This window comes from Scophthalmus maximus, chromosome 6, assembly GCF_022379125.1.
Source record: "Scophthalmus maximus strain ysfricsl-2021 chromosome 6, ASM2237912v1, whole genome shotgun sequence".
In the NCBI taxonomy this organism is placed as follows: domain Eukaryota; kingdom Metazoa; phylum Chordata; class Actinopteri; order Pleuronectiformes; family Scophthalmidae; genus Scophthalmus; species Scophthalmus maximus.
The window spans coordinates 11,145,734-11,159,571 of NC_061520.1; the positions used below are offsets into that span (position 1 = coordinate 11,145,734).

The 13,838-nt window shown below is 43.7% G+C and overlaps 2 protein-coding genes across 3 annotated transcripts; both read left to right on the top strand.

The window, feature by feature from the left end:
• Positions 1-575: 575 nt before the first annotated feature.
• On the top strand, positions 576-5,645 carry hyal2a (hyaluronidase 2a). Its single transcript, XM_035632246.2, has 4 exons — positions 576-843; positions 1,897-2,869; positions 3,538-3,627; positions 4,490-5,645. Exons 2-4 carry the CDS (start codon positions 1,940-1,942, stop codon positions 4,880-4,882), a joined length of 1,413 nt encoding a protein of 470 aa, XP_035488139.1. The 5' UTR covers positions 576-843; positions 1,897-1,939; the 3' UTR covers positions 4,883-5,645.
• A 508-nt stretch (positions 5,646-6,153) lies between these two features.
• hyal1 (hyaluronidase 1) lies at positions 6,154-9,695 on the top strand. Of its 2 annotated transcripts, none has more exons than XM_035632528.2 (4): positions 6,154-6,296; positions 6,561-7,468; positions 7,576-7,665; positions 8,953-9,695. In XM_035632528.2, exons 2-4 carry the CDS (start codon positions 6,563-6,565, stop codon positions 9,277-9,279), a joined length of 1,323 nt encoding a protein of 440 aa, XP_035488421.2. In that variant the 5' UTR covers positions 6,154-6,296; positions 6,561-6,562; the 3' UTR covers positions 9,280-9,695. The 2 variants fall into 2 exon arrangements, with proteins under 2 accessions (XP_035488421.2, XP_035488420.2); XM_035632527.2 differs by having other exon boundaries at positions 6,202-6,292.
• Positions 9,696-13,838: the final 4,143 nt, after the last annotated feature.

Consider the following 13,838-nt stretch of genomic DNA (forward strand, 5'->3'; position numbering starts at 1 on the left):
ACAATATGCAAATCTGAATCTTACAGGCACATTTATCATTTACCTCAGGGCAGTTCAATCTGATCAGATCAGATCCACACAGGGATCATGTCTTATAAGCTCTCGGCTTTTTTAAAACAGGTGTTTTGTTTTTTTTACAAGGGCCACAATGGCATCAGTGCATGTTGGCAAAGTAAAACAGAGCCATCACGTCATTTTTTTTTATTATAAATAAGCATATTATTTATAAGCCACGTCTGACTCTGTAGAAAGGTAACCGGAGCACAGTAATCGTTAGTGGGTATGATCTTATTTTAAGGCGCTGACCCCCCGTGACCTCTCACGAATCTGCACGCTGCTCGCGCCAGTGGCCCCTTGGACTGAACCAGTCCGCGCTGCAGCGGGACGAGGGGACTCTTCACAAAACAACCTCTCAACGCAATCAACGCTGTTCCATGTCAACCGATGCCAGACGTCATGTGTAGTGTTGAAAGTGAGGCAACGCGCTGACTGCGGTGTCGGGACGTCCGGTTGGGCCCCCCCCTCCTCCTCCTCCTTCTCTCCCCCCTCCTCCGGTGAATGGAACATCCCGAAAGTGCTTCGTCTCTGTGGAAGTCGGAGAGTTGCGACTGACAACATCGCAGGGGGTGAGTCCACTTTCTCCGCCGGGAGCGCAGAGATCGGGGATCGGAAGAGACGGAGTCCACATCCATCGCCGGAGACTATGTGCATCTCTGAGTGTCCCCACTTTGTTTCGAGGCAACACGAGAACGCGGCGTGAGGCGGCAGCTTCCAGGGTTCTTTTTCTTTTTCTTTTCTTTGGACGGGGGCGGGGGGGCATGCTTCCTCGGTCTGCCGGTGAAGGTACGTTTGTGTGAATTAACTTGGCTTGTGACTCTGACTGCTGCTCATCCACAGCTGAAAACGACCCACAACCGACAATTCAACTGAAGCAACTTTATGTGACTCTAATGGAACACGGTGACATGTTTGGAAGCGCTGCTCGGGCCATCTGCACATCCAACTATGGAAGTTATTCTGTCATCATGTATTTGTGGCATCGATGAGATTGTGCATGAGATGTCCAACAAATCTTCGAGGCAAATCCAGCCTTGAAGTTAGATTATCAATGATAACCAGTGATGGGAAGTACTTTTAACTCAAGTACTGTCCTTAAGTACATTTTTTTGTGATACTTGTACTTTTCCTGAGCATTTCCACTTTATGTTATCTATTGTTCTTTCATTCCACTTCATTTATTCAGATTCTTAACACAAAATATGATCTGCATGAATTGTTCACCGATTGAGTGCAGAAATATCCTCATTGAAAGGGAACTGCACTGAATGCATCAATACCTGCAGTATATTCAAGTGATGTGATAATTATCATTTGGAAATGGGTCATTGTTTCTTTTGCAGCTCTATGTTTTAAAGCTAATATTTAGTAAAAGTAAAGTAAAGTTTTGAAGTACTCCTATTTGTATTCCCACACTGTGGTATTGTTACTTTTTCTGACGTAGACAAATCTCCCTCCTCTGCTGATGATTATGAGTTTGTCTACTGTCACTTATTAGAAAAATGAAATAATGGTCTCTTCTGAATTACAGAGCAGCCTGGCAGTTCTCTGTCGATTCACATCCGAAGACGTATCACATAAAGGCTTTCGTTATTCTGCACACAAACAAATTTGTTTTCATTATTGATCTGTGCAACCCTACAGGACGTGATTGGAGGTTTTTTATTTTTTTTATTTAGAGCACAAAACTAAAATTAAATTTACTGGACACATTAGTGAGATTTCCTCGACCTTTCCTTTTGAAATGCTGACTTAATGAATGAATGCACTGGTTAATGCCACTTCATGTTAAAGTAAACTAAAATGAAACAACATTTTAATCTCCTCTGTGACCCACAGAGCAGAGAGTGACGGTCCTTTCTGTCGATCCACATCCGACGACATGTTGCACCGGACCCTGTGTGACTGGAAAGTGCTGCTGCTGATGGTTCTGCTGTGGGACTGCCTCTGTGCTTTGGAACAGAAACCCACGCAATGGCCACTGTATTCCAAAAAGCCTTTGCTGCTCGCTTGGAATGTCCCCACTGAGGACTGTGCCCCGCGGCACGGCATTAGTTTTCAGTTGGACCAGTTCCAGATCGTGGCCTCGCCCAATGAGGCATTTGTCAGACAGGATCTCACCATCTTCTACAAGAATCGCTTGGGCCTGTACCCCTACTTTGAGCCAGATGGAACGCCGGTGAACGGGGGGCTTCCACAGGTGGCCAGCCTCTCGCAGCACCTGGAAAAGATGCAGGATATGGTGCAGAAGTATATACGTGAAACTGGGGCCAAGGGTCTGGCAGTCATTGACTGGGAGGAGTGGCGCCCACTCTGGATACGGAACTGGGAAACCAAAGATGTTTACCGCAGACATTCCCAAGAACTGGTGCGCCAGAAGAACCCAACGTGGCCCCCAGAGCAGGTGACAAGAGTGGCCCAGCAGGAGTTTGAGATGTCCGCCAGGAAGTTCATGCTGGAGACACTGAGGCAAGCTAAGAACCTCAGGCCCAACCAGCTGTGGGGGTTCTACCTGTTCCCCGACTGCTACAACCACGACTACAGGCGCACTCTGGAGAACTACACAGGCCGCTGTCCCGACGTGGAGGTGGCCCGCAACGAGCAGCTGAAGTGGCTGTGGACCGAGAGCACGGCCCTCTTCCCCTCCATCTACATGGGCACCGTGCTGCGCTCCTCGGCCTCCGGTCGTCAGTTTGTCCGGAACAGAGTGAGGGAGGGGATGCGTTTGGCTTCATCGGGCGATGGGTTGGCACGTCCGGTCTTTGTGTACACCCGGCCCACCTACGCCAACTCTCTGGAACAGCTGACAGAGGTGACGCTCTAACTTTAGAATCACTGCCGGTGCTGAATTTAGTTTCTCTTCCTTCTCAGCTTTTTTTTCGCGCGGCTCTCTCGTGAACTTTAAAATGACTAATGTGTTCCTGCACACCGCTGGTCCTGTCTGATACTAAACACTTTTGAAGCAGAGGATATGGACTTTTATCTGTTCTACAATTAACTCTCAATCACATTGTGGCTCTAACATTCATCACCATCACCCCCCTCCCTCTCTGTTTCTCTCAAATCAGCGCATGTTGCGTGGAGCTGTAGCTCTTGGCTTTTCCTTATCGACAGCCACAGTCCTTTCCTGTTCTCGTAGCAGAGAGACACCCCATCAGCTCTGATTTGTGCAGAGTGGACAGGATGGGTGTTGGTCAAGTTGAAAATCTTGCTTACACACTATACACTGTTTCCGCATGCTTGAATGACCACACACACACACACACACACAAACACACACACACACACACACACACACACACACACACACACACACACACACACACACACACCGACACACACACACACACACACACACACACACACACACACAGTAGCTCACTAACATTTTGACCCTGTTAAAGTGATACTTCATGTGTTTGACCTCTACTGTGAAAGGTTAAATGTGATTGGTTTAAGATCCCGTATCATCTTTTGCAGACTGACCTGGTCTCCACCATCGGGGAGAGCGTGGCTCTGGGAGCAGCTGGAATCATCCTGTGGGGAGATGCAGGTTATACAAGCAGCAAAGTGAGCATCCGCACACAAACTATTAAAACAAACAGATGAATCACTACAGACACAACTCACACATTTGAACACAAACGTCCTCATCAGAGGAGTTTTGACCCGCTGCTCCTGGTCGTCATGAGTGCAGTCATTTGATAACCAATTAGTCCTCGGGGCTCCAGTTCAAAGATGGTGACCAGAGTCACATGAATGTCCATGAACAGTTTTTTTCACTTTGGTGTTTTCAGTGCACATTTTGAATTCACTTAAACAGAAGAAAATTTCAATTGTTTTGGTTGATTTGCTTTTGTTTGAATTAACATGATCTGTATATAGCATAAGAAATAAGAATACAAATAATAACTTTAAATGATCACAAATGCTCAAGATGGACTCACACTAACTGGAGAAACATCTCTTTATTTGTTTCATTTCAAACTAAATAATGATTATTTAATTTTTAAAAAATGGAAATATTTCATCTATATGGTATTTGTTTAATGGTGTAGGAGTAATGAATATAATACAGCAAACCTTTCTGATGAATGTGATTCAAGTGAAAATTGCATTGTTTGTCTTCATTTTGGGTTAATCAGCACATTGTCTTAAAGTCTTTGCTAGTAGCAGACACCCATAAAGCCTGTATTTTTTTCAAACAGTTTGACCTCATGTTACTCCATGTTGTATGTGTAGCTCAATTAGACATATTTTAATGTTTAAGTTCCTGGTAATCGCATTTCTTTAGGGCTTAATATTACACAGAATGTTTTTGTGCTTTTCCTTTAAACTTTGCAAGCGACCCGACCCTCACGCCTAAGTCTGATTCGAAAAGAAGGACAGTTTGACTGTGAGTGAATGATTTCTTTTGTCTTCTCCTCTCCAGACCAGCTGTTCCGACCTCGAGGCGTATCTCCGGGGTCCGCTGAGTCAATACCTCGTCAACGTCTCCACAGCAGCGGAGCTATGCAGCCAGACCGTGTGTGGTTCTCATGGCCGCTGTCTGCGCAGGAATCCAGACAGCGATGTTTACTTGCACCTGAACCCCCTCACCCACAGTATCACCAGGCAGAACGGCAAACCGGCAGTCACCGGTGAGCTCGGCGAAGCGGAGAGGGCGGGTTTTCAAACTGAGTTCCAGTGCCAGTGCTACAGCGGCTATCAGGGAGAGGGCTGCGCTCAGACGGACCCTCTACACCAGAGAGGGGCGGCGGCTCCAACCGTGGCGTCAGCACTGCAATGTGTGATCTTACTGATTATTCCTCTGCTCCTCTGCTAATGCGCCATAAATACAGTACACCGCTGCATTTTGTGTGTGAAAAAGAATCAGAGCATACGAGGTGACGGGTCGAAAGTTTTCGGGGGCGTGAGGAGTGTCATTTCTTTCTTGAATTGCTGTAAAATATGGATGACAAAGTGACCTTTTATAAGAAACACTGTGGAATTTGCAGAGTTATATTTGTTTCTAACTTTTAATCTTCTTTTAAACAATGGAGGGCCCGCTGGAAATGACCTTGTTTACATTAATGCTCTCGGCTTCCTCTCAGTTACCGTTTCCCGAGGTGTCAGATTCCATGATTGTCATCGGGACGCACGTCTTTGCGGGAAATGTGATGAATGAGTCGACGCACGTCACTGTGTGAGAGGAGTGGAATTGATGCACTTACATCTGGTAATAGCACAAAATGATTTGAAGTGCCTGATCTTTCTCAACATGACCTCTCTCGTGATCTTTTTACGGAGGTGATTAAAGTGTAACTATTTATTTGAATGTATTTGTAGCTGTTTTATATGGTATTTTCTTTTTTGTGTCCAAAACATGACTACTAGTAGTTTTCTCTTCAAACACCACATCACTCCACTATGCTGAAAGCAGCTTTTTGACTTCAGAAGCACAAACATTGTACAGACAATATAAAGAGAAATTTTTCAGACACTTTGTATGTTCCACAGTTTTACTGACATTATCACCTCTGTCTTCATGCTGTTTTCTCAAATTTGACCCTCCCCCCCGAAAAAAGTGAATAAACGTCTTTGTTGAACTTGTGGTGTAAGTTCTCTTCAACACAATCACCGGGAGGATGAAACCAATTCACCAGATGATTTGTGCATGATATTAAGATAACAGTCAAGCTTTACATGTGGTTTCCAGATATTGTTTGCAAGTAAATGAAAATCGAGCTTCAGGGTGAAACGTGTCACCATTGGTCTCTGAGGGGAGGCGAGGCCTCGGGGAGGGACACATCTCGCAGGCTGCAGCCTCATGCCCCCCTCCCCATGTAATTGCAGGTTTGTGTTAAGCCTGGAGTTATTTTTTACTTCTTTTAAGAGTTGAGAAGGCACTCATTTAAATTTGGAGGCGGAAGAAGTTCATTATGGCTTTTTTTTTGTCTGACTTCTTCTTTTTCTTTTTTTAGTTTCACTCTTTTTTTATTGAGGGTGAAACCATATCAACCTTTTCTTGGTGAGCAGTGTATTTTCATTTACATGTTTTAAGGATATGTGAGGGATAGCACTGTCCGGATGTTTGAACGTGCCTGTCACTTTAAATACTGCTGCTCCATGACACGATTTGCATGTCTCTCCTGATTGGCTGGTGGGCAGTTCTGATTTTTTTCCTGCATGTTATTCCGATCATGTGACTCCCAGACGACAACACACAGACCCTCGGTCTTTGACCAGTGTTTCAGTAGGTAAGTTAGTGTTTGTAATGTTGTCTAACTTGGGCTCCATGGATTTCATTTCTTTGTTCCAGTATAGCTGCATTGCAACATTAGGGTAAACAGACAAAGAAAAGAACTTCTGGTTGCCTCAATGCAGATTCAGAAAATGGAAAATGCCTCTGAATTTTGATTGTTGAGTCTAGGGCTTCTCAAAGAAAAGGGTTGTTTAGAGCGAGTTCGACAGAATCCTCTCAGTCCTCTGACGCGGCAGTGCTGTTGTTCTCCTCCTCGCAGGGATGTGCTCCTCTCATCCTGCCGTGCTCCTGCTCCTGAATGGGATCATCCTCGTGTCAGGGCTGCGGCTGGAGACGGCCTCCTTTTCCCAGGGGCCTTTCCTCGCGGTGTGGAACGCCCCCACTCTCGACTGCCTCTCCCAGCACGGCGTGGACCTCAACCTGGAGACCTTCAACATAGTCCAGAACCAAAACCAGGTCTTCATGGGTGACAACATAACCATCTTTTATGCCGACAAGCTGGGTCGCTATCCCAGGTACTCCAGCCAAGGAGGGGCTGTCCACGGCGGAGTCCCGCAGAACGCCAGCCTGGAGGAGCACCTCAGAGGGGCCTCTGAGGATATCCGCACCTACATCCCTCACAGGGACTTCCAGGGCCTGGCAGTGGTGGACTGGGAGAGCTGGAGACCCGTGTGGGAGAGAAACTGGGACAGCAAGCAGGTGTACTGGGAGGCGTCGAGAGCTCTCGTGAGGTCCCGGCACCCGGACTGGGGCCCTGCGCAGGTGGACGCTGCGGCCCGGCTCAAGTTCGAGGCGGCAGGGAGGAAATTCATGGAGGACACACTGAAACTGGGGAGGGAGGAGCGACCGAATGGGATGTGGGGCTACTACGGTTTCCCAGACTGCTACAACTATTACAACCAGGGCGCAAACTACACAGGGACGTGTCCGTCTGTTGAGAGGAGGAGGAACAACGAGCTGTTGTGGTTGTGGAACAGCTCCTCGGCGCTGTATCCCGACATCTACCTCAGCCTCAACATGCGGGGCCTCAGCAGAGAAGTGTTCCTCTACACTCACCACCGCATCCTGGAGGCCATGCGGGTCGGGGCCCAGGTGACCCCGTCGCCGCCCAATGTGTTCCCCTACACTCACATCGTCTACACCTACACATTAGATTTTCTCTCTCAGGCAAGTGGCAGTTGTTTGAGCTCAGTGCTGTTTAGAGATTCTTATTTTTTTTTCTTTTGTATCCTCTGTTACACTTATTTTTTTTTTAAATTTGAATCCTGCTGCAGGAGCACCTGGTCTACACCATCGGAGAGAGTGCTGCCTTAGGATCTGCAGGCGTGGTGCTCTGGGGCGACCACGCCTTCTCCAAATCTCAGGTACGATAACTAACTTCGCATGTTTCACTTTCTTGAAAAATTGGTTTACTCTCAGGGTTAACTCCTCCTCCGCTCATCTTTTTGGTTCTAATCCTGAAACCACAGACAGAATCTTTTCACATAAAAAAACTGCCTCATGTTATCAGTGCGTAGGCCTCTGAAACTGTCGTGGCAAAACTTTATTTATATTCAGTTTAGTGTTGAAACAGGTAAGACAACTCATTCCCAGTACATCGGGTCTTATCCACCAAAGGCTTTCAGCTATCCGGCTGTGACCAGGCTGCGATACTCCTAAGACACAACAGGAACTTTACTTGTGGTCGACTGGCGAATGTCTGTGGCTTTTTATTGTCCATTGCTTCATGGTTTGACTGAGTCAAACATCACTAAATGACCAAATTAAAACCAGCTCCAGTTCCAGTCAGACGTCTGACTAACAACTGAGAGCTGAAATCTCCCTCAGCCACGCCATACTGGAAAAGAATTGAGCAACTCGGTCAGTGCAGTCGTCAGGATTTTCTGAAAGCTTCTTTTTTTTCACTTTAAAACTGTGCTTCTTTCCTGTTCCTCCTAAATGATCTTTTTTTAAAGGAGTCAAGCAAGGTTCCGTTTTTCTTTCATCGTCAACGAATTCCACGAAACATCTCTATGCTTTCTCTTCCCCTTAGTTATTTGATGCTTTTAAACGCAGAACACATATATGGTTTCACATTCAAATATATGGTTTCAACTTCAGCTGCATATTTAAAACACATTTGAACCTTGAAGGCAGCGGGATGTTGTATGTGTGATTGAGTCTAAATAAACTACAGAATGTGTCTGTGGCTCATTGAAGTGTTTTTTGTACAACTATGTGTTAGTGGACGCAACTGATTGTTGGTGTGGTCTTTTCGTATAATAGTAATACAAATATAATATCCCCATCATTATCCTAAATTACTCCTTTGAAAGTAGAATCTAAGTGAGACTTATAGTTTGGATAGTTGTGCTGGGACTATTCTGTAGACAATTTCTGTTCAGATCATTAAAGACATGTTTAATTCAGCTCAGCGAACTTATGTCGAAGTCACATGACATTTTTACAAGTAATCACCAATATTACACTTGAGCAGGACTGTTCACCCACACAGTATATTGCTTTCACAACAGTTTGAACACACATCATTGCTGCTATCTTTAATCTGTAAAGTGATGAGTTTATGTCCTTCAGACAAAGGCGTTCACGTGCGTAAAAGCTTCAATTGGCCGTTCTTTGAATAATCACTTCTGTCTCCTTCGTGCTTTCAGGCCACCTGTGAAGCTGTCAAGTTCTACATCGAAGAGACCCTGGGCCCTTACCTGGTGAACGTGACGTCAGCAGCCGCGCTTTGCAGTCAGATTATGTGCTCCTCTCAGGGAAGATGTCAGAGGAGGGACCCAAACTCAGGGGCCTACCTCCACCTCCACCCTGCGGCGTGGAAGGTGGTGTCCGAAAGGAGGCCCCACGGCGGGAATCGCTACCGCGTTTTAGGACGAACGAGGGCACACGAGGTGACATCCATGAAGTCCGCGTTCCAGTGCAAGTGTTTCCCAGGGTGGAGTGGTGAGAGCTGCTCCGAGGCGACTCGGGGATAAAAGGCTTTGCTTGAACGAGGTAATCCAACGACAGAGCCGGTCTAATAAATGGTAGCAAAGTGCGTAAGAAAACGTGAAAATGAACCACTGGGGTTTGTTTGGCCCAGAGGTAGTTTTCTGCTTGAGCGCATTTGGTCTCTCGTGGATGTACATTTTTCTCAATCTTTGACCAACGTGTTTTCTTAGGTATATTGCTTTCCCTAATTTATATAGAAGATAATAGTTTAATAATAACTGTTCATTTTGCCTTTTGTTACTTAATTTGCACGTTTGAGCTTCATATATATATATATATATATATATATATATATATATATATATATATATATTGTCTTCAAACATGTCTGAGTAACATCTTCAATGTTATTTGTATTAATATTGTGGTTGCACTTTAGTTTTCAAATAAACAGTATTAAAATTGAATTGGTCTGACGAAAATATGCTATGAGGCTCGTTATTGAGGAATGTTTCACGACCAGACATTACAAAACAACAATTCTCTCAAATCTGATTCAAAGTATTTGACTTTTAGGTCATATGTGAATCTATTAGAGAGAAAATAACTATTATTTATTCACAAGGAAACTTCATGGCTGTCAACATTTAGTGTTAGTATTATGTTTTTGGGGCTTGATGGATGTATTGATTTTCCTTGATTTTTGTAGATGTAATGATGGCTGTGGGAAAATCCTATATAATGAATCGTTGTCATTTCTATCTGAAATTTATTTTGGAAATTTCTTAATATTTGGATTTTTTTTGTAGGCTTTCACATTTGATTCAAACACATTAGTGAAAGCTGTGAAATATTTAAGCATTTCTATCATTATAATTAAGATTATTTATAAGTGAAAAGTGAAGAAGTGCATTTCCTCAGGTAGTGTTGTTAGGTTTTGTGTGATTACCAATAAAATACGATTTATTTCTAATTAAAACAAACAGGGAAGTGTAGGTAAATTACTTACTACATTAAAAGAATCTTCTTACAGATGAATACATCAGGAATGATAATCCAATAATATAATATTGTAAAACAAACTATATTTAGAGGTGATTCTAAGTACATCTAACTGATAACTGATAACATTTTGAATGTAGGAGCTATATTTGTAATGGAACATTTCCACCGTGCATACGACTACTTTTACTGAGGTAAATGATCTTAATCCTTCCACCTGCCCATGCTGAGACATTAATATTTGTTAGTATAATTATGGCCAGCAGGTGGTGCTGTTGGACAGCTAACTAGAAGAACTGCATCTCCTCTTCTGTAGTCACTGAAAGTCACATTACTGTAGAGGAAAAAAAACATATTTGAATCAGTAAGTAACGCTGTTATAACTTCATACGTCAACTCTGCAGCAGCTGAAGTTCTTCCCACAATCAAATGAACCCACTGTAACACGGAACCGTGACATTTTATGGATTTCCAAGTGCTGTGTACGATGCTGTCTTGTCTGATAGCCTGGTGTCATTGATTGTAATGTCCGTCCTCTGTCCCCTGAGGCTTCGCGGGTGGAAAAAACTGACTTCCACAAGACCTTGCTGTTTCCTACATCCGGCTTTATCATCGCTTGTTGAGAAGAGAAAACAAGGAGGAGATGCTGAATATGCTTCTTTGTCCAAAACTGTGGAGAGATAACTGCAGCCTGCGCTTTAGGGAAAAAAAAATAATTTGGGTCTAATTGCCTAATTGGTTTTCAGACACGAAGGACAAAACATAATTCAAATCCTAAAACACTGTATTTACCTGTGGTTGATAATGCCAGGAAAAAAACAAACATGGCAGGGCTTTTATTCTGATTGACATTCAAAGTTGTTTGTCACTCTGTTCATTAAAATTGTTGTTTTCACCCCGCAGCTTAAAATCCACTCCCACTGTCCAAATAGAGGAGAGCGATGATATGAATGCAGTGTTGTTTTAATAAGCTGGGGATTATTGAAGTTATTTTGTGAACAACTTAAAAAAACCAAAAACCTATATATTTAAAATGCAATGTCATAGTTGAAATTTCCGTGTCTGCAAATTTAGACCATGAGCATTCGAAAGAAAAAGTTACACCTGGCATTTTGCAACAGTTCCAAACCTCGAATGCTGCTATTTGGTGATTTCATACATCAAGAGGAGGCTATTGTAAATGATTGGAAAAAAATTGTCTCTCATGATGAACAGAAGCCATTCGGATCTGTTTATCTAATTTCCAGTGGTCCTGTCTCTTTCCTCCGCCCTCTGTCAGGTCTGCCAGGCCCTCTGTTTCTCTGTATCCTCTCATCTCTGCATTTCTTCATTTCGGTGTCTCACTCTGTCACCCCCTCCGTGGTCACGTCTCCCCTCTCCCGCCTGCTCGGTCTGGAGATCGTCTCGCTCGCTCTTGATTTAATAATTGCTTTGTCACGCTCTGTGTCTGTGTCCTTCAGAGGGGTTGACTCTCCGCTCGGGGTTTCTTTAAAGATCTGATGCACGTTGCATGATTCACGTGCACGTTGGGCACCGACAGGTGGAAGCCACTGATTGAAGCTGTCAATTCCTCCCTTAAAATGTGACTTGTTGGAATAGTTCAATATTTTGAGGAACACACTTCTTGCTTTCTTGTCTTGCAGGACAACATCGTTTGTCTTTTCCCTCCCAAACTGTTACAAACCACTGTGGTTGTTGGCTGCCCCCTGTCAAAGACCTTAGAGGGACTTTTCAATTGTCTGGTTTCCCGCTCATCTTCCCCGCCATACAGAACATGTGTGTCACCTGTGCCCAGTTATCCCTTGCATCGTTATGCTCAAACATATGTTTATTTAATTTCTGTGAATACTTTCTTCTAAATATTACACACTGTAGCTTTAAACAAACAACAACATTTGATTGATTGATTGATTGATTGATTCATTGATTCATTCATTCATTCATTCATTTATTTATTTATTTATTTATTTATTCATTTATTTATTTGGGGGGGGGGGGCATGCAAGCTGTTCCACTCTTTGCTCAAAGTTGATAAGTCGTTGCTTCGACTTCGGTTGTTTTTTCAAGTCGGAATGTGGAAAAACCATGGATGCTGTAAACAATGTGCTGTGTCATGTTTACGTGTTTAGAGGATGTAAACAACATCCTGACACCTCTTTCCAACGTTTGCATAATAACGTTGGAAAGAATATCGACTGCACTGTTCATCATGACAAGTACCAGATCGGCTCTACATGATCGATTACACAGTGTGCATTTAACGAATAGTGAACAGTACACTTTTTTGTATGAATGGGATAAATGTGCCACTATTTCAAAAGGTGTCAACAGGCTGTGAAAGCTGGTAGAAAGTGCACACGTAATGAAAAGGCAAAGAGCCAGTGTGTGGGAGAGGTCACAGTGGCCTAGTTTACAGGAGCTGGTGCTGATATCTCCCCACTTAGCGGCTTCTCGTTGACTGTCAGAACCACGACCCGACCACCATCCAGCAGCAGTGTGTTCAATGGCTGTATACAGATGAAGCTGGAGGTGATCAATGCATTTGAACACAAATTAATGTATAGAAAAAGATCATAGTGTGTACAGGGGGACAAAAATATCATGCATCATTTATGTGTGAAGCTTAATGTGTGTGTGTGTTCCTCTGCTATATGCCTCCTGATGAGACCTGACAGCCTGTCACATGTGACTTTTCCTGCACTGGGCGCCACTGTGCTCAAACCCCGACAGACGCCCTGCAAGACCCCATCAGAGCTCAGATAATAGCATTTAAGAGCAAAAGGAAACTGGCATTCATACATTTACGACACAAAGGCGGATCCTGCCAGAGTCGCACAATGAGCGCGTGGCTGCCGGGAGCCGTTCAGGTGGAAAATTGCACCGCCTAATCAATCGCTAATAGAAAGTCTTTCCTCTGGTAGCAGCCAATCAAAAGCTCACAATGTGCCATCTCCGCCAAATAACGGCCAATCATTTGCTCACAGTGTTTGTCGTTGTCATGTTGACGCCGATAAAGTGTAATTATTCCCTGTTTTCACGGGCACACATTGATGACATTGGACAGTGACGGATGATGAGAATAAATAAATGCAAGCTAATGAGAAAATAACTAAAGGAATGGAAAGAGAATAAGTATTTTTTCAACCTCGATGGCCTTTCAGTTTATAATTAAATCAAATTTGATTTTTTTTTTTGTGTAAGCATATAATCCATTTCAGCATTTTTTTCTCATTCATTTCATAGGATTTGATCTTGGCTCATTTGAATAAACATTTTCCTCCATATTAGCCTGGGTAATGAAGTGGATCTCTGAAGAAAAATGCTTTTGTTATGAGAGTTGAGAGTTGCTTTGGCACAAAGGAGCATCAAACTGGTCACCTCAGCAGGGAAATTGCAGATTTGATACCAGATTCAACCTAACACAGAATACCAATAGGTGTTTGTTTTTTTTGGGGGGGTGGGGGCAAAAAATTATGTTAAGAGTGATGGGAAAGGGGTACAAAAAGTACTCTAGTGCCCCGTCCCCATATTGACTTGTAGATGTTCACAGCTGTAGATTGTATCAACTACAACGTTTGTCTTGAGATTGACTCTTGATCTA

Bases quoted from the DNA above. Each gene is read 5' to 3' on its own strand.
- hyal2a (XM_035632246.2), top strand. From the start codon at position 1,940: ATGTTGCACCGGACCCTGTGTGACTGGAAAGTGCTGCTGCTGATGGTT. The intron at 2,870-3,537 runs GTGACGCTCTAA...CATCTTTTGCAG, and splicing joins CTCTGGAACAGCTGACAGAG to ACTGACCTGGTCTCCACCAT. The intron at 3,628-4,489 runs GTGAGCATCCGC...TCTCCTCTCCAG, and splicing joins CAGGTTATACAAGCAGCAAA to ACCAGCTGTTCCGACCTCGA.
- hyal1 (XM_035632527.2), top strand. From the start codon at position 6,226: ATGTTATTCCGATCATGTGACTCCCAGACGACAACACACAGACCCTCG. The intron at 6,293-6,560 runs GTAGGTAAGTTA...TCCTCCTCGCAG, and splicing joins GGTCTTTGACCAGTGTTTCA to GGATGTGCTCCTCTCATCCT. The intron at 7,469-7,575 runs GCAAGTGGCAGT...ATCCTGCTGCAG, and splicing joins CATTAGATTTTCTCTCTCAG to GAGCACCTGGTCTACACCAT.